Source organism: Manacus candei, unplaced genomic scaffold (genome assembly GCF_025592945.1).
Source record: "Manacus candei isolate 608988 ecotype Guabito, Panama unplaced genomic scaffold, ASM2559294v1 h1tg000014l, whole genome shotgun sequence".
Taxonomy (NCBI): domain Eukaryota; kingdom Metazoa; phylum Chordata; class Aves; order Passeriformes; family Pipridae; genus Manacus; species Manacus candei.
The window spans coordinates 70243049-70270122 of record NW_026138062.1 but is presented as its reverse complement, the minus strand read 5'-3'; the positions used below and the strand labels follow the sequence as shown (position 1 = coordinate 70270122).

At 37.9% G+C, this 27074-nt stretch overlaps 1 protein-coding gene across 12 annotated transcripts in view; it reads left to right on the top strand.

Moving 5' to 3' along the window:
- Window positions 1–27074, top strand: part of LOC127467540 (uncharacterized) — a 284446-nt gene that overhangs the window by 136608 nt on the left and 120764 nt on the right. For 6 of the 12 annotated variants that reach the window (XR_007903162.1, XM_051779616.1, XM_051779617.1 and 3 more), the window contains one exon: window positions 11824–11880. Coding sequence is in view for 8 of the 12 variants with exons in the window: in XM_051779616.1 (XP_051635576.1) it covers window positions 11824–11880 (57 nt within the window). In the remaining 4 variants the exon portion in view is untranslated. Of the gene's footprint in view, window positions 1–2530; window positions 2925–11823; window positions 11881–18573; window positions 18684–27074 lie in introns of those variants that run through there. The other 6 variants (XR_007903161.1, XR_007903160.1, XM_051779614.1 and 3 more) reach the window with 3 other exon arrangements.

Below are 27074 nucleotides of genomic sequence, written 5' to 3'. Positions count from 1 at the left end.
TAGAAAATATAATAATAATTTCACATGCTGATTTTTATGCCATTTCCTTGCTATTTTGTTTATGGAACATTTGATCTTAAGTTGTTGAATCATCTTAGCTGGTCTGATATATAGCAGCACAGAATAACAGAAAGTCTCTTCCAATTAATCTTTATTTTATATTTCAGTCCAAAATCTCAAAGTTATAAACTAAGCCCCAGTAATAATTCATTTTCAGTTAGAAGCACAGTTTTATTAGCTCTGACTGCTAAACAGTTTTGTTTTTTATTTAATTAAAAAATCCAAAATATATGAAAGCAAACATGTAATTCACAGTTGTTTGATTTTTTTGTGATTTTTCAAACAAGATGAAGATTAGAATAATACATTTAGAATATGTATCTCAAAATAGTTTTATTTTGCATACTAAATTATAGAAAATTTATAGAAATGTTCTTTGAGAAGATCAGTGTTTAATACAATTGCATTAAGATGGAATTTTTAGAAGTTACCTATTACTTTAAAAAGTAGTCAGTCTAAAAGAACATTTATAAAGAGAAAATGAGATACTGTGTTTTTGGGTTTTTTTGCCAAGCACCTTAGCAGTTTTTTCATTTTAACTAGCTACACATGTCCAGGCATTCTGAATGCAATTTTAGATCATAAAAAAATAGTTGCTATATGAAAACTGAAAGTCTAAAAAGACAAAACCTTTCCGAATGTAATACAGTAATTTGTGCTAGGCAATTATTTTCCAAAGCACACTATAAGGAAACAAACATATAAAATACTCATGCAAGCTTACTCACTTACTGTTTAAATATTAAAATAGTGACTCAGAAAAGCAATGTACACACACTTAGCACAAAGTTATTTTACTATCACAGTTATCTACATCTAAACTTGACATCATACAGCATTTTTAGAAGACTCAAGTATTAATTTCTCGGAAGCAAGACAAGTTCAGTAAGTGTATCAAAATTAGTTTACCTACTTCCACAGCGCATTAATACTGAAGAAAAGGCATGATCTTATTTCATTTAAGTGTCATGAAGCAGAAATATAGAATAAGCATTTGTCAATATCCATTCCAAAAAATCCCAACTTTTATTTCTCCGCATTTCTTACTTTTCCCCATGTTTCTTCAGACCCTCTTCACGTTAACATTTCTTCTATTTCCAGAAAAGAGAAGGGACGGGGGGAAACCCCAACAACAAAACCCCACAAACAATCAGCAAAAGCATAATTGGTTTATACTGCCTTTCAGCTCGTGGCCTGTCCTCGTATTATTAAATCAGATCATACATACTCCCCTAAAATTCAGCTTGGAGTAATCCTCTGCTACTTAGGGCTGGATGAAAAGAGTACTCATTGTGAATTATGTTTCATCTGTCACAATAACCTTCTTTATTCTTTAGTGCACCTCCCCTTTGCCTGCGGCAATTAGAGAAAATAGGTATGCCTTGAAGTATGAGATAGTGGTATCTCAAAAATATATATACTGATGTCATATACAGACAACGCTGGGTAAGCAACACCCTGAAGAATATATAAGCCCTTTTTGATGCAATCCGGATTTTATTAGGACAGAGTAGAGGCAGGCACATTTTACAATGAGTAGGTGCTGATGGCTTTCACTAGATTATTGTTTTTTTGACAGGCAGTGATCAGAGAGTTTACCATTCTGTTAAAAGAAGAGTAAAAACTTGCTTACCGACTGATTTCAAGAATGTATCATTTTCCATGTTAGCTACAATTCCGGGTGTTTTTTATTTGAAGGTGTTAGAGCATCTTTTTCTTCACTCCCCCCTGAAATTCTTAGAGTTCTGTTGAACTCTTCGACTGAACACTTCAGCTACATTTTCTCAGTGGTTTAGCATGATTTTCATTATTTCTTGCAATGGTGTCGACATTCATCGGTATATTTTTTTTTTAATTAAATGCATATTAAAAAAATAAGCTGACCAGTGAATATCAGAAAGGTTTATGCAATAGTACAGAAGAGCAAAAAGTGCTTTCAAGGTCCCATGTTACTAGGTGTTAATTTTCTGAATTATTTGTCTTTCTATATCAAGAGAAAAAAAAAAGAAGATTCTTTTAGAGATTTAGCCACCACTGTCAGGTTATTTTATCTATTACAATATCTATCTTTTCTTAACACTATCTACTTTATTCTATTTAACAGCAACAACAAGAAAAGCCGTATTTGTTGGATTTTTTACTTTTTGAATTTATCTTGGAAGCTTTCCAAGTTCACTTTTCTTCCCCCCCACCCCTCTGTTATTTTTAAAGCCTTGTGGCAGCAAACGTCCAGTCAGTATCTTGTTTTGAAATGATTCTGGGCTATTCATACCGATTCAAAATCAGCCGCTCTTGCACTTTAAGAGGGCTGATGTTCAACTGGGAATGACTAAAAGAGAAAGCACCTTTAAAAAAAAAAAAAATTAAGTGCTAAATCAAGCACATTACAACAAAGAGATTCTGTTGTGAGGCTGGTCTAACATTAGGACACCGTTATTAAAGTTCCTAAGAAATTACTATACTACAAAAAACCAATAATACTTGTGAATAAAGGAAGAGAGTTTGGCCCACTGCACAGGTTTGGGCACAAAAGTGCTTGCTAAGCTATCTATTTCACACATGCAACGACAGAAGGTTCGATATTCATTCGATCGATGACTGAAAAGGCACAATGGCAAAATCGGACGGACTTCTTTTCAAATACAGATCTCCGATGTCCCCCTACAGTCTGCAGTCGCACGGCTGGTGGTGTGGCACAGACGGAGCAAGGGTTACATCAAGGCTGTTCTCTGGACCGTGCAAACAGTCTAGACCAATGACCTGCAGCATCGTGCCCTTTGAAGAAGAGGCAAGTTCAGTCACGACGAAGAAAAATCAAGGCGTACCCCTTTTAACAATAGGGAGCAGCTCGTGGCTGCAAAGAGGTAAGCAGGGGTAAGCAAAAAAGGCATCTGCTTCCATGGTTACAGGCCAAGCATGGGAACCTTGCTTTTGAAGAGGGACGGTTCTCAGGCTCCCTCACAGGCTATGTCATGCATTATAAGCAAAGGCAGGTTGAGCTGAAATCCGCAGAGTTATTTCAGAGTAAAATGATACGCGAGCACATGGCTGTTAGCAAAAAAAAAGTCACATGACTGTTTAGAAGCAGCCTTGCACAGTTTCTGAATCGAGCCTTTCGTTTGGGGCAGTTTCTTCTTCTTTTCTTTTTATATTGTCTTTTTTTTTTTTTCTTTTCTCCGCTTTTTCAGCAAACTAAGAAAATTGCGAGAACGTTTATATAGAACAAACATTTGTTCGATATACAAGATTCTGGCTATTCTCCTTCTCTAAACTGAAAAAAGGTCAAGGGTCAGTGTTTTTTCCTGACAGGGCCACAAATCCTTTTGTTAGCGTAGCTTTAGCAAATACCATTTAAAATAAGATTTTGCTTTTCTTTCTAAGTGCATATTATTATAAGTTTGACAGAGTCTGAAAGTAATGAATTTCTGTCTCTCTGCAATAACTTTTGTGTTCCAATATTTTACCAGTTATTTTTCTTCCTTTTGCTAATTTTCAAGATTTGCACTTCTAGACAGGACAAGTAATAATGCACACAAAAGTCAACACATAATAGTCCTGCCTTCTTTGGGGGGCAAAAAAAGAAATTATCTGCTAACTATAGGTAGTAAAAATGTGATCAGTGACAATATGCCTGTGGTGTAATCATTAACCTTTGAGAATTGTTATGTTTTTACTTAGTCTCTCTTTGCTTTGTTACTCCTTTATCTGCAGCATATTACATTTCCTCTTGAAAAATTAAAATGTGCAGTGTATTTGCTCCGGCATAAGTGTGCCTGCTTTTTTTAATTGTGTTTATTACATCTGTTCTGTGACATTTTAACTGTTTGTGGTAGTTTGTAAATTTTGATGGCTTACTATTTTATTAGAATTTTACTCTTAAAGAGTTTGTTGTAGGACCAGTAGCTTCTGTTATATACTTATTGTATGTTGTTCTATTACAAACTCTACAGCATTTTTCTTATTATCAGTATGAGATTAACTTTATTCCAACTATTCCTGTTAAAGTAGGGGGTGTAGTGGGGGGAAATGTCTAACGAACTGTTGAACAGAGTTCGAAGTTCCAGGAGCACTAATAATTACACAGGTAATTTCCATCACTATTTTTTCCTGCTCTTCAATAGCTGCAGGGACCTGTGGTACTTGGTAGAATTTGTATTGCTATTCTTATAAATGTAATTAATATTTATGAGTGTATCAAGGGCAGTATTTTCTCAAGGTGTATTCTGAAGTCTCGTTGATCTGTAGGTTGGTTTGATTCAGCTTCAGACTGAGGACTGTGTATTCGAGATGAAAGTATGTGAACTAACAGTAAGTTGCCTCCAAATAGCAATAGGCTTTTTGGAAAAAATCTTTGGCCTACCCTGCACAGTTATGGGTCAAAATTATCTAAGAAAAAAGTTCATAGAAAATATAAATATACAATATAAGCAATTAAATATTAATAGCAAAACTAGAAAGCCCATTATCTTAAAATAGTCATGATCCGGATTAATTAGATTAATTCTGGGTAATTTATATCCTGCATATTAATTCAGTTTTCAGATAGACTTTGACATGATTGCAAACTGTAACTTTGCTCCAGAAGGTCCATTAACTTGTCCCATCCGCTTAAGACAAGAATTTGTTTGCTGGTCTTTTGTGTAGGCTGTTAGATGTAGTACAGCGTTGTGGTGTTCCTGCTGAACATGCATGTTAATGATGACAAACATGTTCATATGCTGACTGCAGTTTAGAAATTCATACACCATGTAGAAGTGTTGTGCCTTCAGCTTTATTTAGGCTGTGGAATTCTCTTAATTTTTATTACCTTCAATAATAAATTAAAATATTAAGTACTCAAGTCTTACATGTATGGCATAAACAGTGCAAAAGACAGTGCTGCTGTATTTGGTATCCAAGCACTGCTTGAAATTATTCTCATGCTAATAACACATTAGGTTTTAATAAACAAATTTTTAAAAGAGAGAGATTTGGCTACTAGAAGGAAGATTTTTAAAGTAAAAGGCTTCCCTCTTGTCCATTTTAATGTCATTAATAAGAAAATATTCTGGATTCACAGCAGTCTGCACAGTGTACCAAGGGGAGGATCTGATATTAATTATGTTCATGATCATTCTTGAAATAATTAGTCTTCTCCTGAGAGCATTGCAATGAAAGATGTGTAAGGCTTGGTGTTGAAGGGAGTAGTTGTATCTCTATGAGCAATGAAAACATGATTGAGAAACCATTAAGTTTTAGTTCTGTTGTTGTTGTAGGGTGGATTTTACCATGTGTTGTTGTGTTGCCCCAAAGTACACACGCTCCTGTCCCTCTTGTGTCGTCAACACTGAGCTTCTGAAAACACATTGGGTTATAGTGAATTGTTGCTTGAGTTATGTGCCAACTTTGCACCTGGTTCATTCAAGCTAAAGTTCAGGCTGCCAGTTTGAGGCCTTTTACTCCATTTCAGCCAGTGATGACTAATAACTGGATATTTCTCTTTACTTTCCCTTTTGAACTATCCATTTAAGTGAAGGAGCAAATAATCTAAGCATCTTATGCCTCTTCTTGAATACCAGGACTCTAAGGGCCTCAGGAAGCACCACTGTTTTCTAACCTCCATTGTGATACAGAAGCCAATTCAGCTTCTCTGAACCAAGGGACTACATCACTGATTTTGAGAACAGGGAGAAAGAGAGCTTTTTTAATACTGAAGATGCCTTCTGGATGATGGGGAGTTCTGTGGTTTGCATAGCAAGGATTATCAGGTGCAATTTCCTTCATAATCGATGCAATTCATGCCCCTGTTGTCTTCAGAATGAAATCCTTTGTTTTTACAAGAGAGGTAGACAAAGTTTTAATGCAGTATGCTGGAGGCAAGGTTCACTGTGTCATCAGTTTACTTTACAGAAATTTTACACTGAATCGCTCCCTTGAATTATGGGAGGTACCAGTCTTACCAGCATGATTTATCTACCCTTTCTTCCCTCCACTTTTCCTTACCTGAAGAAATGCAAGGAGTTGCGGAAATCTGTTAAGATAGCTGAACCAATGCAGAACATCTAGCCTATGAAAACTTCAGCAACTGAGAAGAAGGTTTTATTTCACCAAAAGTCTCATAATTTGAGTCACCCAGGTAAGATTCTTCAAAAAAAAGTGTCAGTTCTGTCATAGTACACCAAACCAGAACAAAAAAACCCACAATCCTCTTGTTCAGTGAAGATTTGGGTTCTGCAGTTTGGTGCCATCTTTAAGCAATGTATACTCTGGCACTGTATAATGATATGCAGCAATGTTGTAAGCCAGAACTTTAAGGACAGTAGTTTGTTGAGGTGCACATCCTAATAATCTACTGGATAAAGCAAAGCTAGCAAAACCCAGAAGAACCCCAAGGTTTAGCCTGGGGATACAGGGTGAATTACAGTTGTCTGAAACTTGATGAAAAGACACCTTTTTAACTCAAGGTTTTTAAAAGTGCTGCCAGGTTAATCCCCACCAAAAATCCTTTGTTTTTTGTTGTTTTTTTTTTTTCTCCAGGATCATCGTTTTCTAGATTTCCTTAATGACAATGAATATTCAAGCCTGACTGTGGACTTGCTTAGAGCAAGGACTTGGAGAAACCCATGTAGCAAAGAATCATCAAAACTTAAAAGTGTGTTGTTTGACTTTTGGTGTCATGTGAAAGTCTATAGGCTTTCCTCCTCAAAAGCAAGAGGCCTGATAGATCAGTTAAGCCAGTAACAGTTGCAGTTGTTTGCTTTTGGTACTGTAGGTGGATTTGTTTGTTATAAACTTGGGAATGACTAACTGCATCAACTTCGATTTAAGATACTAAACAAATTAAGTCTCCCTGGCTCTTGAATATTCTTTTTAGTCTATAATCCCCACCACAAAAAACCTTAGAAAGTCTGATTAAATTGCCTCTTACTGAAGTCTCCTTCCAAATGCATTGAAAATAAATAAGAGATGCAGCATGCACTCTGAGTCAAATGACCAGAAAGGCACATTTTCTCACTCATAGTTCTATGATGTTTTGAAATGAAAATTAGTCTGATTCCAGGAGCATCTCAAGTGTATAAGGTTCTTTTCTATACTGCCATTTTATGAGCCTCTGATATTGATAAGTAGAAGTCCCTTTAATGCTGGTATTCTGTTCACAAGAAGGAAAGCTTTAGCATTACTTAAATAATGTTAATCTGAAATAACCTGATATTTCTTGTAGCTTTCTAATAGAGACCTGCAGAACAACAGCAATAAGAGCTTTGTTCTTGTGTAGAGCCTGGCTAAGTTAAGATCACAATTGTTGTGATATGCTGGAGGGCTAAAATATTTGCTGCTAAGGTCTGGTCATGCCAAACTGTCATAGAATCATAGAATAGTTTGGTTTGGAAGGGACTTTAAAGATCATCTAGTTCCAAACCCCCTGACATGGGCAGGAACACCTTTCACTAGACCAGGTTGCTCCAAGCCCCGTCCAACCTGGCCTTAAACACTTCCAGGGATGGGGCAGCCACAGCTGATCTGAGTAACCTGTTCCAGTGTCTCACCACACTCATAGTGAAGAATTTCTCCCTAATATCTTACCTAAATCTATCTTCTTTTAGCTTAAAGCCATTATTCCTTGCCCTGTCATTACAGGCCCTTGTAAAAAGTCCCTCTACACCTCTCTTACAAACCCCTTCAATATTAAAAGGCCCCAGTAAGTGTCCCAGGAGACTTCTCTCCTCCAGGCCTGACAACCCCAACTTTCTCAGCCTGTCTTCGTAGGGAAGTGCTCCAGCAACAAAAAATCAAACAGGACCAGAGTGTGTCTAACCTACTGTTGGTCTTGGTTTTAAAATGTTGTGTTGTCTGGGAAATCACTACTTTTTTTTTTCATATTTGATTTCTCCCAAATAGTCGTGAAAGAGGGAGTTCTCAGGGTAAATACTGGCTATTTTATATACAGATATACCTTTGGTAGAATTATTACATCCTGTTTCAGGAAGAAGGATGGAAATTTCCCCTGTGTTTGCATTGGTTGAAGAGCTCTGGAATTTATGCTTTACTGACAAGAAAGAATGACAAGTCTTGTAATGCTTGTACGCTCATGAATAGGGAACTTGGCAAACTCGAGTGAGCATCCAAAGTTTGTGCTTAGCAGTATTTGAAAGAATACATAGCAAAATGATAAACAAGAACACTAATTTTTTAAAAAGGGGAACTTTGAAAAGGTCAGCATATATGCTTAACAAATGCTGCTGCCAAGAACGTCTATCAGAATTCTGGCCTAAGAAAGTAGAATTTCCATAGAGAATGAAAAATCTGATCATTTTTGGTTTATGAGGGGCAAGATGGTTGATAGTCTGACATTTAAATGTAGCTGGAATTACATCCTGAAAAAAATCATATTTCTCTGAGATGACATCCCTTTGAACCTGCTGTGGCAGGAATTTTGGGTCTGAATATGTGTTGTGTGAGAACACTAATGGTATTTCTTCACTCATTATTTCTGACTAGGTGATCTCACTTTTAGGCTGTACTGTTAAACAATTTTAAATTGACATTTTCCCCCCACATTTTTATTTGAGTTTCCCTAAGGTGCTACCAAAGTCTGTCTGGTTTTTATTCACGGAACAAGATAATTCAAGAAATACTCTTGTGGGCCAGACTAATGGTCCATCTACCTTGATGCTTATTTTGTGACAGTGCTAACAGGGCATTCAATTGGGGGATAGCACATGTGCCTCTCTGCTTTCAGGGATCCTTTTCCCTTGTACTCTCTTGACATCCATCTTTTTTGGATTTGTGGTATTGGATGGGACACCCCTGCCTTACCCTTCAGTATCTGTTCATGGACCTCCTGTCCATGAATTTTTCCTTTAGCCTGAACTATCTGGAAGTTAATCCTTTTGGTATTTTGGTCTGAGGAATGAAGTTGTTAGATGTTCACCTTTCTGAGATTTATTCTGAGTTTTGGTTTCTGAGCACCAAGTAGGATTACAAGTACTCATAGTTAGTTCTGCTATGGTAAATAACTCAGTTTTGAATTGTTCATACTCGTGTTCAGCAATCTTCCAGATACTCTGTAATTTGTATTTAGTTTGGGTTTGGATGAAAACTTTCACCAGTTATCCCCTCTCATAAGGAATTTTGTCTAAACACTTGTGTCACACGAAGAATTGTTCAAATGCTTGTATGTAAACAGGATTGGTGAGACGTGAAGAAAACCTTCATGACTGTGTACTGGCCAAATCAAAACTCTCAAAATATCCAAGTAGCAGCCTGCTACTTGCTGCAAAACCTGGGATAAACTTATTTATCTCTACTAGCACTTCCCTCTCAAAGCAAAGAAACAGTGGTAGAGTGGTTACACTTTTCCCATTTTATAGCTCATATTTGGAGGATTTAAGGTAAATTCTTAAGATTCAAAAGCAGTAAATTTTTAAATATAAATCCACTGTGAAACTATATAGTACAGTAACTACATTGATTTGTCTATGGAGGTGAGAGAGAGTATCAAATTCCTTCTGATTTTAATTTGTTCTTTGTGAAGCAAAATTCTGTAATTATTCCATTGCAGAGGATGATAGAAATACATATTTGCACCTGTTTGTTTGATTTTAATGTTTAACTTTTACTATTCAGATTTTTCAGGCATCTTACTTAGAAGATGTAGTTTAGGAGCTTTGATAGAGATGGATTGACAAAAAACATCCACCTACTTCCCCAAGTCTACATCCTTTTATTTTATCAAAATTCAGCATTTTGTTTTCGCTGCTGAATGTTACTACAGTCTGATTTCCTAAAGTAGCTGTTGCTCATATGCCAGACTAGAATAACAATTGTCAAATGATAATTCTGTCAAATCATTACACAAGCACTTGATTTTTGAGAGGAAATTCTGCCACCTTTAGTTACTGTGAGTTTTAAAGGCCTACTAGAAGAGCCATTTTCAGTATGCCGTTCAAAAGTGCCATCAATGAATAATCCAGAGAAAACTTCACAACTGGGAGAGTGCAAGGAATATAAATAGGATGGAAGTCTGAAAACTTAGTTATATATGTGGTTAGGATTGCTTCTGCTATTATCTGATATCTCAAGATTTTTAAAAAGGAAATGAAGGATTATATTAATAAACAACAAAATAAGCTGTTCAGTGAGTTCAGTATAGATCTCTCCAACTGAGGTATTTGTTTAGACATGGTCAGTGAAGAGTATTTCTAGGACACAACAGATTTCACCCAGTCAGAATCTCTGAAAGCAGGTCAGATGAATCATGCTGTGAAATGTCTCTCTAATTCTGAGATGGCCTGCAGTGACTAGCTCAGAGATGCTGCTTAAAACTAGATAAGATGAATTTAATCCAAAAGGACTGTGGTCCCAATGATCTGATATGTCCATAGATGAGGTTTATGCCAGTTAAAAATGTACCAAGTTAGACCTTTCAGGTAATGAAATAAAATTATTAACGCCTCCATGAGAGGCACCACAACAGCCTCCCCAGGAATACTGCCAAGCATTCAGGGTGCCCAGGTATAGGAAGAGTGAACTTAGGTGTAACAAACAGAGAAATGAGAGTAAAAACAAATAGGGGGAAGGGAAAGGTGGTTATTGTGAGGATACTAAAACCTTTATTTCCCTTGAGTAAAATAAAGACCAAGAGAAAAGGAGAGGACAACTGTGAGTTAAGGAGAACAATTATTTAATCTGAAGAACAGAGCTGGGGCAGAAATAATTGGCAGAAAATCAGACTGGAATTTAGAAGATTTCCAGCCATCAAAGCTGTTCTGAAGGAGTCTCCCAAGAAGGTGGTCAGGTTTTGTTTTTCCACACACGTCTGACTGTTTGCAAGGTGGAAAATGATACATTTATGAAAGGAATGTGAAACACGGTTGCCTCTGATAGCAGGAGCCTGGGCTTGAAATGCCACCACTTTGATCCTAGAAGGGGATGAACGTGCATGACTGCACTTATTGAAGTGACAGTAATTATGCTGTAGATATGCCTATACTATCAATGTGAATATGTTGTGGTGCTTCTTTAAACTTGTAATTAATACTAATTGAGCTCTGAGAAACTGAAGGGCTCCTCGTTTAAAAATCTTGCTGAGTGTAACAAGTTTACTAACTTATCCCTCTTCTTGAAAAACTCCATGTTAATGAAAGGAAAGCACTGTATGTGATAAGTTGATAACAAACAGCTCAAAGCACTTCTTACTGTGTAAGCTAAACACATTTTCCCAGCATAGTACTTCTGCTAAACGTGTTTTCCCTTGGTATTGTATTTACTGTGCTAGACATGTGATTGTAGATTAATACTTTCCCTAAATATTCTGCTAAACACAACTTTGTGTCTGCTGTGAAGAAGTTAGAACAAATGAGAAAAATTATAAGTTTTGTGCATAAATTCAAACTGGTTGGCATGAAATAAAAGTCATAAAATCATGACTTTAATTAACTTGCATAGGTAAGTATGCAATTGAGTGTCCAGCCAGCAAGAGTGCCCCCAGTTTGTGATGTGCTGAAAGGCTGTGGGCTCTGCAAGACAGATGTCATGGTACCACCTTAATTTGTCGCTTCAGCTGCTGATATATGACAATTCCCGTAATTTTTTTAACATGTTGAAGTTCATCAAGCCTTGAAAAAAAAAGATTCCTCTTTTTTGTCTTTATATTTTGTAATTCTGGGAGATAACATTATGTCTTTCTTTGAAACGGGGTTAATTTTAAAATAGCGGGTGAAACTCAACTAGTTTATCGAGTGAGTCCTGTATCCTTGTTCTGATGCCCTGCATCTTTTCTAGGTGTGCAGCTGCCATTCTGTCTCAGCAGGACTGTGTTCGCCACTTCATGAGCTGCAGGTAAGCCCTGAGGCAACTACCCAAAGTTTCAGAATCCCAGTCACCCAGTGTACATGGGGCCATGGGCAGTGCTGAGGTTCTCCATCCCATGGTGGCTTTCCCAGGATGGGGAGGAGACACTCCCTCTGTGTTTGAAATGGCTCCCAAGGAGCTCAGTCATGGTCCTCCTCACACAGAACAGGGCTGTGTTTCAAATCAGAATGTGCCATTGGACTATGTAGTTTAAACTCATAAGTTTTTACATTTTGTGCTGTCACTCCCTTGTATTTTGTCTTTGAAGCAGGAAATTATTTATTTAATTGCTATTTATCTTTATAGCAAGAATGCTTAATTCCTGAAACAAACTATCAGGATTTGTTTCTTTCACCTAATTTAAATTTGACCAGCTTTAGCTTTGAACCATAGATGGTATTTTTTTCCTGTAATCACTGCTACATATTTGTTCAAGTCAGCTAAAATAGATCTGATATCTCTTAAAAATTTCACCATAACACATTGCCCAGTATCCAGTAGTTGTGGCTCTTCCTTTACCTGTATTTTTTCCCCATATCCTTTTCAAAATATACAGAATTTTCCTAAACGTGACTGTAGGATTACTACTGATACTGCAGTTGGAGGATAAAGCAGTTGCCTGTCACTCCTACTTCACCAGCACTTTGAACATCACGGGGTTGTGCTAAACTTTTTATGCTGGGCCCTTGTGTTGAACGATAGACCCCTGTGCTTTACTCTGTTCCCTTCAACAATGACTCACTTGGTTTCTCTTTCTGATCTAAGGATGGATTTTGAATGCATGGCTGTTCACACAGGTTTGCATTTTCCAGTTCAAACCATTTTGGACAGGCTCATACTCAAAATTCTTTGATACCTTTACTTTTCCTCTCCCTTCAGATGTTAGGAATGAGTTTTATGGTAGGTTCTGCTCATACTCCCAGCAGATGTGAATGTGCGATCTCAGAAGAATATCAAGCCATAATGAAAAGTTTATGGAAAGGTTTTTTGAATTATACTATATCTAGAGATTATCATCAGTTAAAATGACCCTAATTTGGGCTGCTGGTGGTCTAGTACACATCCATGTGAATGGGTTTTACCTTTTTGGTTTATTTAGAGGAGCTGGCTATTAAAAGTGAAATATTTACGAATATTAGCCGTAAGTGTGAAAAACAAGTCTGCCTGGCTGCTTAATGTTTAATCAGTAGAAAGTAGGCATATCGCTGTGTTCTTGAAAAACAGTATTTCACCAGCCTACTTCAGCTGGAGCAGGTGGCAGAGACCTAGCTTTTTGCATACGGTGGCATTCCTAAAGCCAGGCCTGATAGCCACACTTAGTCTTTCCTTCTCTCTCTTCCCAAAGGCTTCACAATCGTATTTTCTTACCCTCCTGCTTATGTTTCCTCCTTTTATTGCAAATCTTTTGTTAAGGTCTTGGTTTCTTTTTTTAATTTTTTTTTTCTGTGTCTGAGACCAGTTTCTTCTTTGCCATCGTTGTTTTCCCTCAATCTTCTGCTTACCCATAAAGCCTGGATAATTTTTTTGCTTTATTTTCTTGGTCTTTTTTTAACATTACCATACTTATCTGTTTTGTATATCTGGAGAAAATTTTGCTCTACTTTGTCTTTCTGCTGAAAAAGAGATCATGAAACTAAGAAAGGATCTTGAATCCCTGCCTGTAGGATGGTGGAAGCCAGCTGTCCAAACAGACTGTGTATTTTGTCATAAATTTATTGGAAGATGAGTGTGTTTTATTAATAAGAATGTGCACTTTTGATATTATCTTTGCAGTCAGAGTAGAGATGCATAAAAACCCAGTTAATAATTCTGAATACTAATATTAATAGTATAGGAGTGAAGTCCTCTTTTTATAATATAGGACATTTTGTTCTGGAAAATTTCTTTTAAAAAATGGGAGAAGTTAAAGAAATAAAAAGAGCAACAATAATCTTTTGGCTAGAATCAATGATTAGTTGCTTCTATAGCTGGATATCCTATAGAGCAGTCCCCATCCACTAGACTACATTATTTTATGATGCCTGGACTATGTTGAGAAAACTTTCTTGCTTTTACCAGTAGGAGCAATTGTCAGCTCCCACATTAAAGGCGATTTAGCCTGTATGTAATATAGTATGTACTGCCTGCAATATTTTTGCAGTAGATGTTACCTTAAGAAATCTGCACACTGCATATTTTTGTCAAACAATTATGCACAAGGTTTTTTCCATTTCCCCCCTTTTTTGGAGTCCTTTAGTCTTTTTAACTGTTAGCATGTACTGTAAAAGTCTGTTTATTATGCAATTGAAAGTTACTCATTTATTTCTGTTTGGAAGTTATTCTTGGAAAAAGACAATGACTGGGAATAACACCTGCACTTCTCAAATTCAAGAAAATTACAGTATACTGAAAAAAACCCCTACGAAATGATATCTGTTTAAAAAAAAAATTGAAACAACTTTATAGGATACACTGATCAGTGTTGAACTTAGCTGGTAGTACAACACTTCATCCTACAGCTTGTCATTAAATAGAAGGAAACTGGAATAGCTCCACTCTACATGTTCAAAACCCAGCATTCCGTCTTAAGGAAAATCCCAAATATAAGGAATGCCGTTGTTTGCTGTGCATGTGGTGTCTGGTTGTATTAAGTTGAAGTTACTGCCATCTGGTGGGCAAAGTAGTGTTATATCCCAATAGTTGGAAGCAATTCTGTTAGGGTTATGTTCTCTCTGTGTGTGTTTATACCGTGTGTGCCTCTGTGTGTGTATATATACACACACCTATACAGACGTCGATATAGATATATTTAATATGAGCATTTGGTTGCTGATTTTAAAAGAATTTTCAAATATTCAGTCATACAGAATGACCTGCTGAATTGGAGCTTAATTAAGGGTAGAGAAATGTAGGAAAGAAAAAAGGGAAAACATAAGAGGCAGAGCAGACAGAGATGTGAAATATGTACTGTGGTACTGCCAGTGCACCCACACTTCTGGTCTGGATTAACATAGAGAATCATGTATAGAACTGTCCTCAGAATATTTCTTTGTACTTTGTACAGCTGGAGATCTTGCAGTTTGTGCAGTGTTTCATGTAGCACTTCCTATCATCATATAATAGAATCATAGAATGGCCTGAGTTGGAAGGAACTTAGTTCCAATCCCTGTGCCATGGGCAGGGACACCTTCCACTAGACCAGGTTGCTCAAAGCCTCATCCAGCTTGCTCTTGAAGACTTCCAGGGATGGGGCATCCTCAGCTTCTCTGGGCAACCTGTGCTGGTGCTTTAACCCACCCTCAAAGCAAAGAACTTCCTGCTAATATCTAATCTAACCCTACTCTCTTTAGGTCTGAAGCCATTCCCTCTTGTCCTGTCACCACAGGCCCTTGTAAATAGTCCCTCTCCGTCTTTCTTGTTGGCTCCCTTCAGGTACTGCACACCAAAATTAGATCACCTCAAAGCCTTTTCTTTTCCAGGCTGAACAATCCCAATTCTCTCAGCCTTTCCTCAAAGAAGAGGTGTTCCATCCCTCTAATCAACTTGGTGACCTCCTCTGGACTCTGTGTTAGAGATGACCACTAATTATTGCTGCAAAAACATCCGTGCAGCTTCTACCTTGTGCCTCCATTCCTTGCTTACATTTTCTCTTTGCTGCACTAAGTTTGCTCCTCCTCGAGTCTTGACATGTACTTGTGTTAACTATTGTCTGATTCCTGAAGGATCAGCCCAATAGGAATGGATTTGCATGAGTGGTGCATCAGGGGAGTCTGTGGGGCATTTTACACACAATTAAATTGTTCATGTTTTCTCAAGGAGCTAACATTCTTATGTTAGATGCACCCGTGCAGTGAATGATAGGCAAAGTGGTAAGTGAAGCAAGATTCAGTTGTGGGAGACAGTGTCAGGTGTCTATCTTTAGTAAGAAGTTGCTCAGTAACCATGTGAGGATAATAATAGTGTCCAGAATTCTTATTTCATTGGTGTGGTGTCTAAAGACTCCAAATAAGATTAGGTCTGCTTTGTGTACAAATACTAAATTGCTTTTGTGCTTGTCATATGCTGTGCTTTCTTTTGGTGGAGAGCGGTAGAAGTGATCCTTTGCTTTTGATATGCAGAATAAATTGCCATTTTCTCTACTATTAGGTTTGTATCAAAAATGTATCTTTAACTGGCATCTTCTCATGCTCAGAGTCAAGGAAAAGTTAGGGAGATCCAAGAGTGCCTTGGGGTGTGTAGTGGTGCGATCGGATCCCCAATTTGGATTGGTCAAATCCAAAGCCCTCCAGCTGCATGATTAGTCTCCGATGGCATCCCAGCTACCACTGTGCCAGAGCTGAGGCTGGCCAAGGCAAGGCTACAGGAGGCATACATGGCTTCAGTGTTGTTCCTCGACAGTCTCTGTGCCCTCAGTGGCACGTGATTAGTGATGGACACGAGACACAAGATCTGAGTGGAGCTGAGATCCCTGGATTCTGAGTCCTGCTGATTTCAGGTCACTGAGGAGACTTGCTTCAGGCGCTCGTGAACATCGTACCTTGTGCTGAATTGGAAAAGCAGAGTAGTATTAGATTCCTCTTTAAAGGGATAACTAAGTGCTGCCACCCTATGCTTTATTACAGCATGTGTATTGTTCTAATGACATCCTCTCTGTTGTCTTTTTTTTTTTTGTGGGGAGAGACCCTTGCTTTGGTGGGCTTTCTGATGCTGTAGTCTACAGAATATTGTTTCTTTGGCTGCTTACTGGCCTTGACAGTGACATCAGAGTCTTGCTGAGTGCTTATCTGACTGCATCTTACATTCTAGACAACTAACTTGAATTGCAGGAGCTCATCTGTTTGATAAGATTTGGGGTTCTGCTTCATTTATAGGTGGGTTTTTCATTCCTGTCTTATACAGAGCATCTTATGAGGAGATTCTTGGTTTACACATTTACAAAGTGATGGGTCAAGCCCAGGTTGTAGGCAAGCCACATTCTTCTTGCTCTCATATCTGAAAGCAAATTCTGGTTACCAATCCACATGTGAAGAGGCCTTATGATTTCATGAATTCTTTCATCCTTGAATCTTATTAAGCCAAAAACCTAATGATATTGACTTTATGTGCATCTCTTGGATGTTACTGAATGAGTTAAGTGTGGTTTCAGAAAAAGATACTTCTCGTCTCTCATAATTCTTGTTTATTTTGTTTAAAATTCTTTTTCACTTGGTTGGTTTTTGCTGCCTGTTGTAGTTTTTTTGTTTGTATTTTGTCTTTCTCCTTTTTCTGAACTCTCTAGGAGCCAGAATCCTGCCCAGATAACATCTGTCAAAAGGAAAACCATTAACCTTGTAATCCTGTCATTCTGCTTTTAAGACTACATTGCACATGCAGGTGTCTGATTTCTTCATAGGTTTTAGAGGAAGTACTTTTTCATGACTTTGCAATGTAATTGCCTAATTGTTTTTCAAGGAGACAGACAGTTTTCACAATGAGTTGATACAGAAATGAGTGAATCCAGCTCTTTGAGTTCATTATGAAGGAAATCAGAACTGAACACCATAGTGATCACAGCTAGTGTTGAAATTCTATGAGCATGTGGATGTTCCTCTCCAGGAGCACTCTGATAGATGTGATATTTCTATTTGATATTTAAATCTCCAATCTTGAAAATGTTCAGGACATGACTAGATAAGCTACTGCAAAACCTGCTCTTAGACCTGCTTCAGCAGGGAATCAGATTAGATGATTCTTAGATCTTCATTAATGGCGTAGTCATAAATAAAGGGATTGAGTGCACTCCCAGCAAATTTGCAGATGCCACCAAGCTGAGGGGTGTGGTTGACACACCTGAAGGACTTGATGCCACCCAGAGGGACCTGGGTAAGCTCAAGAAGTGGGCCCATGGGAATCTCATGGGGTTTAACAAGACCAAGTCCAAGGTACTGCACCTGGGTCAGGGCAACCCCCAGTACCAATCCGGGCTGAAATATGAACAGATCCAGAGCAGCCCTGCTGAGAAGGACTTGGGGGTGCTGGTGGGTGAGAGGCTGGACATGACCCAACCATGTGCACTGGGAGCCCAGAAACCCCCCGTGTCCTGGGCTGCATCCAAAGCAGTGTGGGCAGCAGGGGAGGGAGGGGATTCTGCCCCTCTGCTCTGCTCTGGTGAGACCCCACCTGCAGTGCTGCCTCCAGCTCTGGGGTCCCCAGCACAGCAAGGACATGGACCTGTTGGAGCGAGTCCAGAGGAGGCACCAAGTTGATTAGATGGATGAGGCACCTCTGCTATGAGGAAAGGCTGAGAGAACTGGGGTTGTTCAGCCTGGAAAAGAAAAGACTTCGGGATGACCTGATTGTAGCCTTCCAGTACCTGAAGGGAGCCTACAGGGAAGATGGAGTTTTTACAAGAGTCTGTGGTGACAGGACGAGGGGGAATGGCTTCAAACTAGAAGAGAGTAGGAGTAGGTTTAGATTAGATATAAGGAAAAAATCCTTCACTGTAAGAGTGGTGAGGCACTGGAACAGGTTTCACAGAAAAGGTGTGGCTACCCCATTCCTTGAAGTCTCCAAGGCAGGCTGGGTAGAGCTCTGAGAAATGTGGTCTAGTAGAAGGTGTCCCTGTCCATGGCAGGGCCGTTGGCACTAGGTGACCTTTAGGGTTCCTTCCAACTCAGGCCATTCTATGGTTCTGTGACTTCGACATCCCTTCCAAGCTCATTTATTCTGTGGTTCCTTGATATGAAACCTGGACTTCTAGATACAAGATATTCCCAAAGAACAGAGATTTCAGTACAAGATCATAGTTCTTATCTTGAAGATGATGAATGAATGTGAGTTTTAAAAAATTGACCTAATTTTGAGGTAGACAATCACTGTAATGAATTCAGTTTATGAACACTGGAAATTTTTAGATGCTTTATAAAGCTTGTCTCCTGAGCCTTTCTAAGGACTGTTTGGGATGGTGGGAGCCACTTCCTATGGAAATTCAAGTACAAGGCACAATTCTTTTACATAGCTGTGTCTCTGACACAAACATAGAAGTACATGTATGCATTTATTAAAATAATAAAATAAAAGGAACCTTATCAAGACATTTATATTTTAGACTTAGTTTCCCCCTTAGGGAAAGAGGAAACTATGGCAACTATGGTAGACACTACTTCTAGCTTTTATTAGACTGCTGAGGGTACTTTGATAGCCCAGTGCTAAAGGCAGTAAAAAGACTATACCTCTAATAGAATACTAAATAATTTTAATGGTGCTTTGTTGTTTTTTAAAGCAAAACAATTTAAATATCTTATAACTTTCAGACTACCAGTGCTTTATTTTAAAATCTTGTGTGTTAGCAATGTGAAGATCAGTAAAATGCAAACAATACTTTCTGAAATTCTTGTGCTGTCATCTAGTTTAGAGGGAACACCCTCTCTCTGGGGTAGAAAAGTAATTCAGTCTAGGACACTAAGCAATTTTGGCTTCTCTTGAACAAATATCTCAAGTAAAACAAACTTTTGTATGTTTCATGCTGTTCTTACTCCTATGTACTGAGGGAACTTCAAAACTTATTCAGGTTAGTTGAATTCAAGGAGCTGACATGTAAGCTGACATGATGTTTCCTTCAGATAGGGTTAGATTAAGTTTTGGGGAAAATCAGTTTCAATAACATGCCAGCATGTTGGTATTCCTTTTCCTAGTGTGTTGTCCTTCCATTTAGAGAGGGGTGCAAAAAAACTGACACATCCTGTCTTCGAATTTAGTCTTGGCTGATAACAAAGAAACATCAATGAGCTTAATTTATGTATAACTTAACTTGATCTGCTACAAAAATTAATATCTTTTGCAGTGAGTAGACAAGATGGACAACTGAGCTACAGTTATGATTCAGTATTTTGTTGTCATTCAGTTTTTGGATTAATCACGACACAAGTGCAGAGCCAGCTTGGGCCCATGTTTTTCTACCTTAGATCTCAGTGCTACATTAATGTGGTTAAAACCATCTTTAATCCACAAACAGATTAGCTACTTTCATGCATAAACTCTGTATGAACCAAACAGCCTCCATGCAGACCTAATTTGAACCTCCCTGAATCCATTTTCCTGGATGAGGAATGCAGAAAATAGATGCAGAGGCAAGTCCAACAGCTATTATCAGTTTGGACTTGGTGTCAACTGTCCCAAACCCACAGTGAATCTATTTGCAGTCGCTATCACTTCCTCCTGCTCCATTTCCAAAAGGTGTTATTAAGTCAGGTTTTGCAAACATGGAAGCACTGAGAGGCAGCACTGGGCTAGAGCTGGTAAACTCCAGGGGATCAGACTTCAGTGCAAAGCCTTTTCTCTACACTCCTTTAACAGCACATGAGCACTCAATAACTCGAGCACAGCACTGACCCCACGCTGGCAGAGTGTTTGAACTGTGAGGTGGGTTCCTGGCCCTCCAGGGCAGCACTGTGCTGGGAGGGATGCATCACATCCAGCTGTGTGGAGCTACACCTTGGTCTTGTATTCTCTCTAAAACTATCTGTATTACCTCTGCTTCATTTCACTTCCCTGCTCTCCCTCTCCAGTCTCCCAGTTTCGGGGGAATCCAGCCTGCTTTTACCTTGGACAACAGAGAACTGATGATGCTGCAGTAATGAGGCAACTGAGGGGCTATAGCAATGCAGCATACTTATATAATCCCTATATTTTTCATATCTATTAATTTTAATGGATTGATTTTAACTTTACCTGATTTTTAGTTTTGCATTTAAATCTAGAATGATCTTTATGCTTCAAATCAGTATTTCATTTATGTGCCACTTTCAAATTGCTGCACAGAAGCAGGTTTGTAACATCTTTTATCCAGGTTATGTTATGGAAAGGCCTATACTCTCATTTTTCTGAGCTTTTACTTTCCTTCAGATTACTTAACAACTTAATGGTGCTCAGAATGAGAATAGCCTAGATGAACATTTAAAACATGCAAACTTTACTTTCCCTTATGCCTTTTGTTGTTTTCTTAAGGAGTTTTTAAATCTTCTGCCCTCATTTTGGAGCAAGTGTAGTAGTTCTCTGGAATGGAGTTTCTAAGGAATTAGAAGTAGTTAGACACAATGTTTTGAGTGTGCCTGATGTGTTGGATTCACAGGTGCATGTGCATCTGTTCAAGAGTGGGATGGGGATGGGAGGAGAGTCTGGATCCCTCAATACCAGCTACTGCTTCACATCTTAGGTCCAACAACATGGCAGCACATGTCTTTGTTTGGATCATCCCTGTAGTTATCCCCCAGGAAGAAAATAATCTATTTTAGGAGAGGTGACTGGTAGGTCAGGACTGGGTCCTCTTCCTGTGCCTGTCACACCACTCAAGTCACATATATGCTGTATATACACACTCCTGCTCAGATGAGCCCCATTTGTTCCTTATTTCCAGAGTACTTAAGGGAGATACTTGTGCCATCCAGGGCAGCATCTGGGAATTCTTGCAACTCCAGCAAAAGAAAACAAGGGGGATGAGTAGTTTTGAATGTACAGAAATAGGTAGTTTGAAAAACATCAGTCTGTGAGAGGTTTGGTTTTGGTGCCCAAAATAAAGTAGTTTTGATAATTTTCTACCAGTTAAACTGAAATTACATGAATGGTGCTTTTTCCACACAATGGTCTCATGTAGGTGTGTGTTGTGTTCTTCAGTGAAGGTTTGTGGAGTGCTTGGATAGGATAATATTTGCCAAAGAAACAGCCCTTCAGAAATTAATAATAGCATGTGAAGTTTTAAGTACCTTCAGTAAAGGAGATAAAACCAAGAGTAATAAGACCAAAAAGAAGTGCTGAAAGGCTACTTAGGCAATGATAATTGTCCTTTCTGGGCATTGAGCAATGTCTGTTCAGATTATAAATTATGTATTGTCCTCTAAAGACTGTTTTGAACTGAGAATATAAACCAAGATTTACCATTCAGGATTTTTTGTTTGTTTGTTTGTTTTTTAATGTGGTTTCATAGTAAAATATGTGTATATATTACATATTAAATATATATATGTGTCTACGTATCAAATAGCAAAACCTTATATTTTGAAGCTACTTTGAGGTTACAAAGTTGAGCACCAGAAAAAAACCTATAAGTATATGCATATGCATATCTGATAATTAACATGTAATGTGTTTCAATGAACACTTTCTCTTCTTGTGGGTACTGTATTGACATTTAAACTTGGATACACTTTCTGAATGTTCTCTGTACATAAATATTGTTCAAAGTTCCTTTGGAGTCAGTGGTTTTCATTAACTTTGCTATAGGTTTCATTTTGAGAATCTTCTTAGAAGTGATAGTTGAATATGATATCAGATGACAATTTGGGAGAAAACTCATTTGTTTGTTGTTTTTTTTAGGACTTTCAAGTCTTCGAGGAAGGTTATGTTGCTTACTGAAGTTTAGTATTTTGATTTCTGAATAATCTTTAAAATTCTGTGATTTAGTTCAGCTCAGCAGAGATGCAGTGCAATGGGAGTCAGTAGAATTATTTGAAAGGTGTGTTTGCAAAGTCAACATGGTTATGCTTTAGGCTCTAACATCAGCACATTAAGTCTCTACAAATAAATGCCTTATCTTTTTTATTGTGTTTTGCTTTAACCACTGGTATATACCGGAGATATCATTGTCTTGCTCCAGAATGGTTTTTATTATTATTATTTATATGGAATTCCCACTTTACAAAACCAAAATGAAGACTGACTAACAAAGTACATCATAAAGAAAAATGAGGAACCATTAAAAGAGTAGGACATTAGGTGAAAAATTAAGAAATTTTATAACCAAAGTAAGGTTCTTTCCCTCCTTCCTTTCATTGACAAGAAGGTAATAATGCAGAAAGAAAAGGGAATTCTCATTTGTTTGTATGATTTTGATGAGTTGTTTTCATGAAAGGCAACTGAATTTAACGATGTGAAAACACACAGACCTAAATGTAATTTAAATTATAATTAAACATAGGTGGAAAAGGACATATAGGTGACCATGGATTAGTGTTACAAGCAGTCTGAGCATCCAGTTGGCACAGCTCTTCTTTTATTTTTTTGGAGTTATTGTAAATAAAATTTAAAAAAAACCCCAACATTTGCTGAGAGACTCTCTGGTGGCAGACTGAGAATGTGGTAACAGACCAAAACAGCACATAAAGGCATTTGTACACTTGTAACTCCCTAACAGGACGAGAAGCTTGTGAAGTAACAGAGTTGTGCTTGGTCCAAAGCAGCAGACTGTCAGCTCAGACCCCTCTGGAGATCCTCATCAGCGAGACCTTGCCCTAGGGGGTCACCAGGGAGCTAAAAAGGAGGTCAACGTGAACTGTTGGGCTAGAAATATTATCTTTGCATCAAAAAAAAATGGACAGATTTGAGCATATAGGTTTGTCAAAGCCAGAGAAGGATGCCATGACATAGTCGACAAATGGTATTTTGGGAACATGGGAGAGGCATTTGTTTGAGGATGTAGGTGGGAAAGGCCATACCTACAGCTGATGACATAAAAAGTATCCTACCTATGAAGACACAGAAGGGAATTCATTAGTCCTATCAGTGTAGGTCAGATGTTAAAGGTTTTAGAAAGATCGAAAATAATCTTATGGAAGGGACTTCTGTGAGACAAAATCTTAAATTTTTGTTTTAGTGATACACAGCTTGAGTCGATGGCCAGATGTTCATAGAGAGATAACTGAAGAGTAACATGAGTTGAATTTGGATGAAAGGAATGCTACTTCTAAAAGATTAAATAGAGTGGGGGATGGCATGAGTGTGTGAATTGTGCTGGCTGTCTCCATTTATACTTTACAGAAGTGAAGTGAAGTGTTGTGTACATTTGCTTTTTCACTGATGTGGGTGACATCTGGTTCAGTTTTGATTGACCTGCTTGGAAACCAGGTGGAGTTCGAGACACCCCTAATAAAAATGGATTCATCAATACTTGTGTAAGCTAACAAGTATTTACACTGACTAAAAAATGTTTATTCCTTAATGTTAGGAAGACTAGACAAGACCATGGTAGGAAAATTGTCTCCCTAAAGAGCGGATGCAATTACAAAATGAATTCTGAATAACGGTTAATGAGCAAACACACAAGATCATTTGTTTTTAAACCTTTTGTATTCACTTTGCAATCATCTTCATTCAGAGCTGTTGGGGAATGGCATAGATAGTGAGATGTGGGTCAAGACTTGGTGGCAGTTGGAAGGAAAAACAAAGCAGGTAAGTAGCAATCTGATTTACAAGTAATTTTGTGTTTTCATGTAGATTAGGGAGTCCTGGTCAGAATGGGAAAAATGCCTGGTACTGACATTTATTCTTCCTTTCAAATGAAGTACAGAAGATTGCTGGATTTTTTTTCCAGACATTGTTAGTGTAAATGTTAGAGAAGAGTTGCTTGTCTATTTTCAGCAAAGCTAATTTTCCAGATCTGAGCTCTCTTGGCTTCAACTATTGGAATTGCATACCAGATCACCACAAAAAGCACAAGAATTCAGTGTTTTATAAGAAATCAGTTCGTATTCATTTAACTGCATTTGGTTTCATTTAACTGTATTTGAAAACTTTGAAGCTGAGGCTAATAGACTAGTACCAGACTTTGAATCTTGTTCATCTACATTAAACATATATAAACTATATATAAACAAATGGGTTCACTTTTCTCCTTTTTTATTTTTTTTCTTCTCCCTTTCCCCTCTCTCCCCTCTACTCAGTATGGCAAAATATCCGGTACTGGCAAGAATGGGAAGATTACTTCCTTGTTGTTGCTTTGCTATCCAAATTCATTCTCAACATCTAACTAAGTATGATATTCCACTGTAGCAAAGCAAATAGCAGGCTCGTCTGCTTCACTGATGCTTTTGTGTTCCTTACGTTTAAGCAGATTTTCAGTATAGTTCCTTAAAAATAACTGGATTTAATTTCAGCATATATCCTTGTGTGACTATTCAGAAGGTAATTGAAGGTAGCTAAGGCTATGAACTGCTTCTATAGCCTCCATTTCATTTACAGAGGTTTGTTTAAAGCAGTGGGCAGTACCAGTACTCAGTAATTACAGGGAGGTTGGCTCGCTGAGGGAAGTAATATAAAGACCATGCTGAAGAGGCAGTACAAACTGTGAAAAGTCAATGTAAGATGACAGTTGTATGTAAAACTTTGAGTTTGTTGTGTCACTGTGCTGTGCTGTGATATAAAATTTAGTGGGGTCACTTGCATCCTAGAAATCAGTCTTGGCATTAGTTTCTGCAGGACTCAGCCAGCTGCAGCCACCTCCAGCAAGAAAGAGGAAAAGGCTCTTGGCTGTTCTGCATGTGGGCATTAAGGACATAAGTGCAGAGACTGACTGACTGAGTGGCAGATGTATTCTGGATCACTGAATTTTATGAATATTACATTGTTCCAGTTTTAGTTGTCATCTGTTCCCCATCCTTTGTCTCCTCAATGTTTTCATAGATGACAAACATTGTCCAGAGGGACTTTGGAAACGTATCTCATCGTTGAACTTTTTGTTGAGTACAAGATGGTAATCTGAAGCTGAGTGTGTTAAAGGTTTCAGGATGCAGTGTTTAAAAGGCGTAGGTAGGAAGAATGATGAAGAGGCAGAACTAAAACAGAAAATAGGACATTTCACTCAAACACAGTGAAAACTTGAAACAGCAATAATGACAATCGTGAAAAACTGATGTTTAGAAATTAACAATCTCAGCCTGGATAACTGCATAAAATGGGGAACAAAGAGTATTTTTCTTTTCTTAGGGAAAAAGGTAGACCTGGGGCAGAAATTCATCACCTGAGGGAAATAAGTGAAAGGGAACATCAGCAACTGATAAAATGTTTTTAAAAGGCCTATCTGAGCACCCTGGAAGTTTGCCGTGTGCCTGATCTTCTAGACTTTTAGTGCAGGCTAGGTGTTGCTTATTTTGCATTAATTAAGCTATTTGTGAATTTTTTCCACCTCCATTTATATTAACTTATAGGACAGGATTATTAGACCCATTTTATTGACCTACAGAAAAGCCAGAGAAAGAAAGAGTCCAAGGCTAAGATCTTCACAAGTGCCAACTTCCACAAGGGAAGTTTTGGGGACCTTCCTGGTTTTGTGTATCTGTGGCCCAGGACTTAGCTCATAGCTGATAAAGTGGTCTGGGCTGAAATGAGGGATTCAATCTAGATCTGCCATCTCAAATCTGGTACCATAACCACTAAGACCTCTTTTTGAGTTTTTGTTGTGTTGATCATAAATTCTTCCTGCAAAATTACTTTCAAAGTGTTAAAATTGGTGTACCATAATTGATTTGTAGCCATTTGATTTGGAATTTGTTTTCCAGATGGATTGCACTAGCATGTAGAAATTTTTGCCTAAAGATTTAATTCAAGAGTATGTCCAGACATGATTAGAGGAAAAATTCCAAATGGAGATAATCAGTTTTCCAAAACAGATTCTGATTTTTTCATCTTCCTTACAATTTCTTTCTCAAATCAATTATTATTTTCTTACAAGACAGTCTAATATTATTCATGATGAAACAGGTGGAACTACCTGACTTTTCAATAAAAAATTGTACAATGTAAACAGCATATTTTATTGTTTTAGGGAATAAGGAGCAACTTTGTCACAACTTTATTGTTTGTACAAAGCACATTGTTAAACTGTGAATATCTGAACACCTGAATCCACTTTAAATTCAAATTGACCTCTTTACAACAATGATACCTTAATATTTTAAGTTTCCTAAGGCAATTTTTCCTGGAGTGTGATCATTATAGATAATAATGATAATTACAAAATTTGTTACATTTGAAACACTAGATCGTTGTATGAAACGGTTATTAAAATATCTTCTGTAATATGTGTGAGTTGTAAGGATGAGTGGCATAACACTCCTAATAGCTATTTAGTTGCATTTCCTAAGAGGAGGTGTAACCATCTGAAAAGGAATGGTAGAAGAATAGTTTCCTTTGTTCATAAAGTTTGTTTCCTAGAGCAACACAGCGGAATTACTACAGTTGTGCCGATGCTCTACTACCTTGCAATTAGTCTGTCTTTAATGAGGAGAGAAGGAAGGATCAAGGCAGTGTGATGAGACTTGCTGTTGCAGCAGACACTATTAACTTCTGAGACCTTTGTCTAACACTGTTGTCTTCATTCTCCACCCCAGAGCCTGCACAGCCATCTCTGGTATACAGTGTTCCAAGCAGGTATCTGCACTGCAAGTCTTCATCCA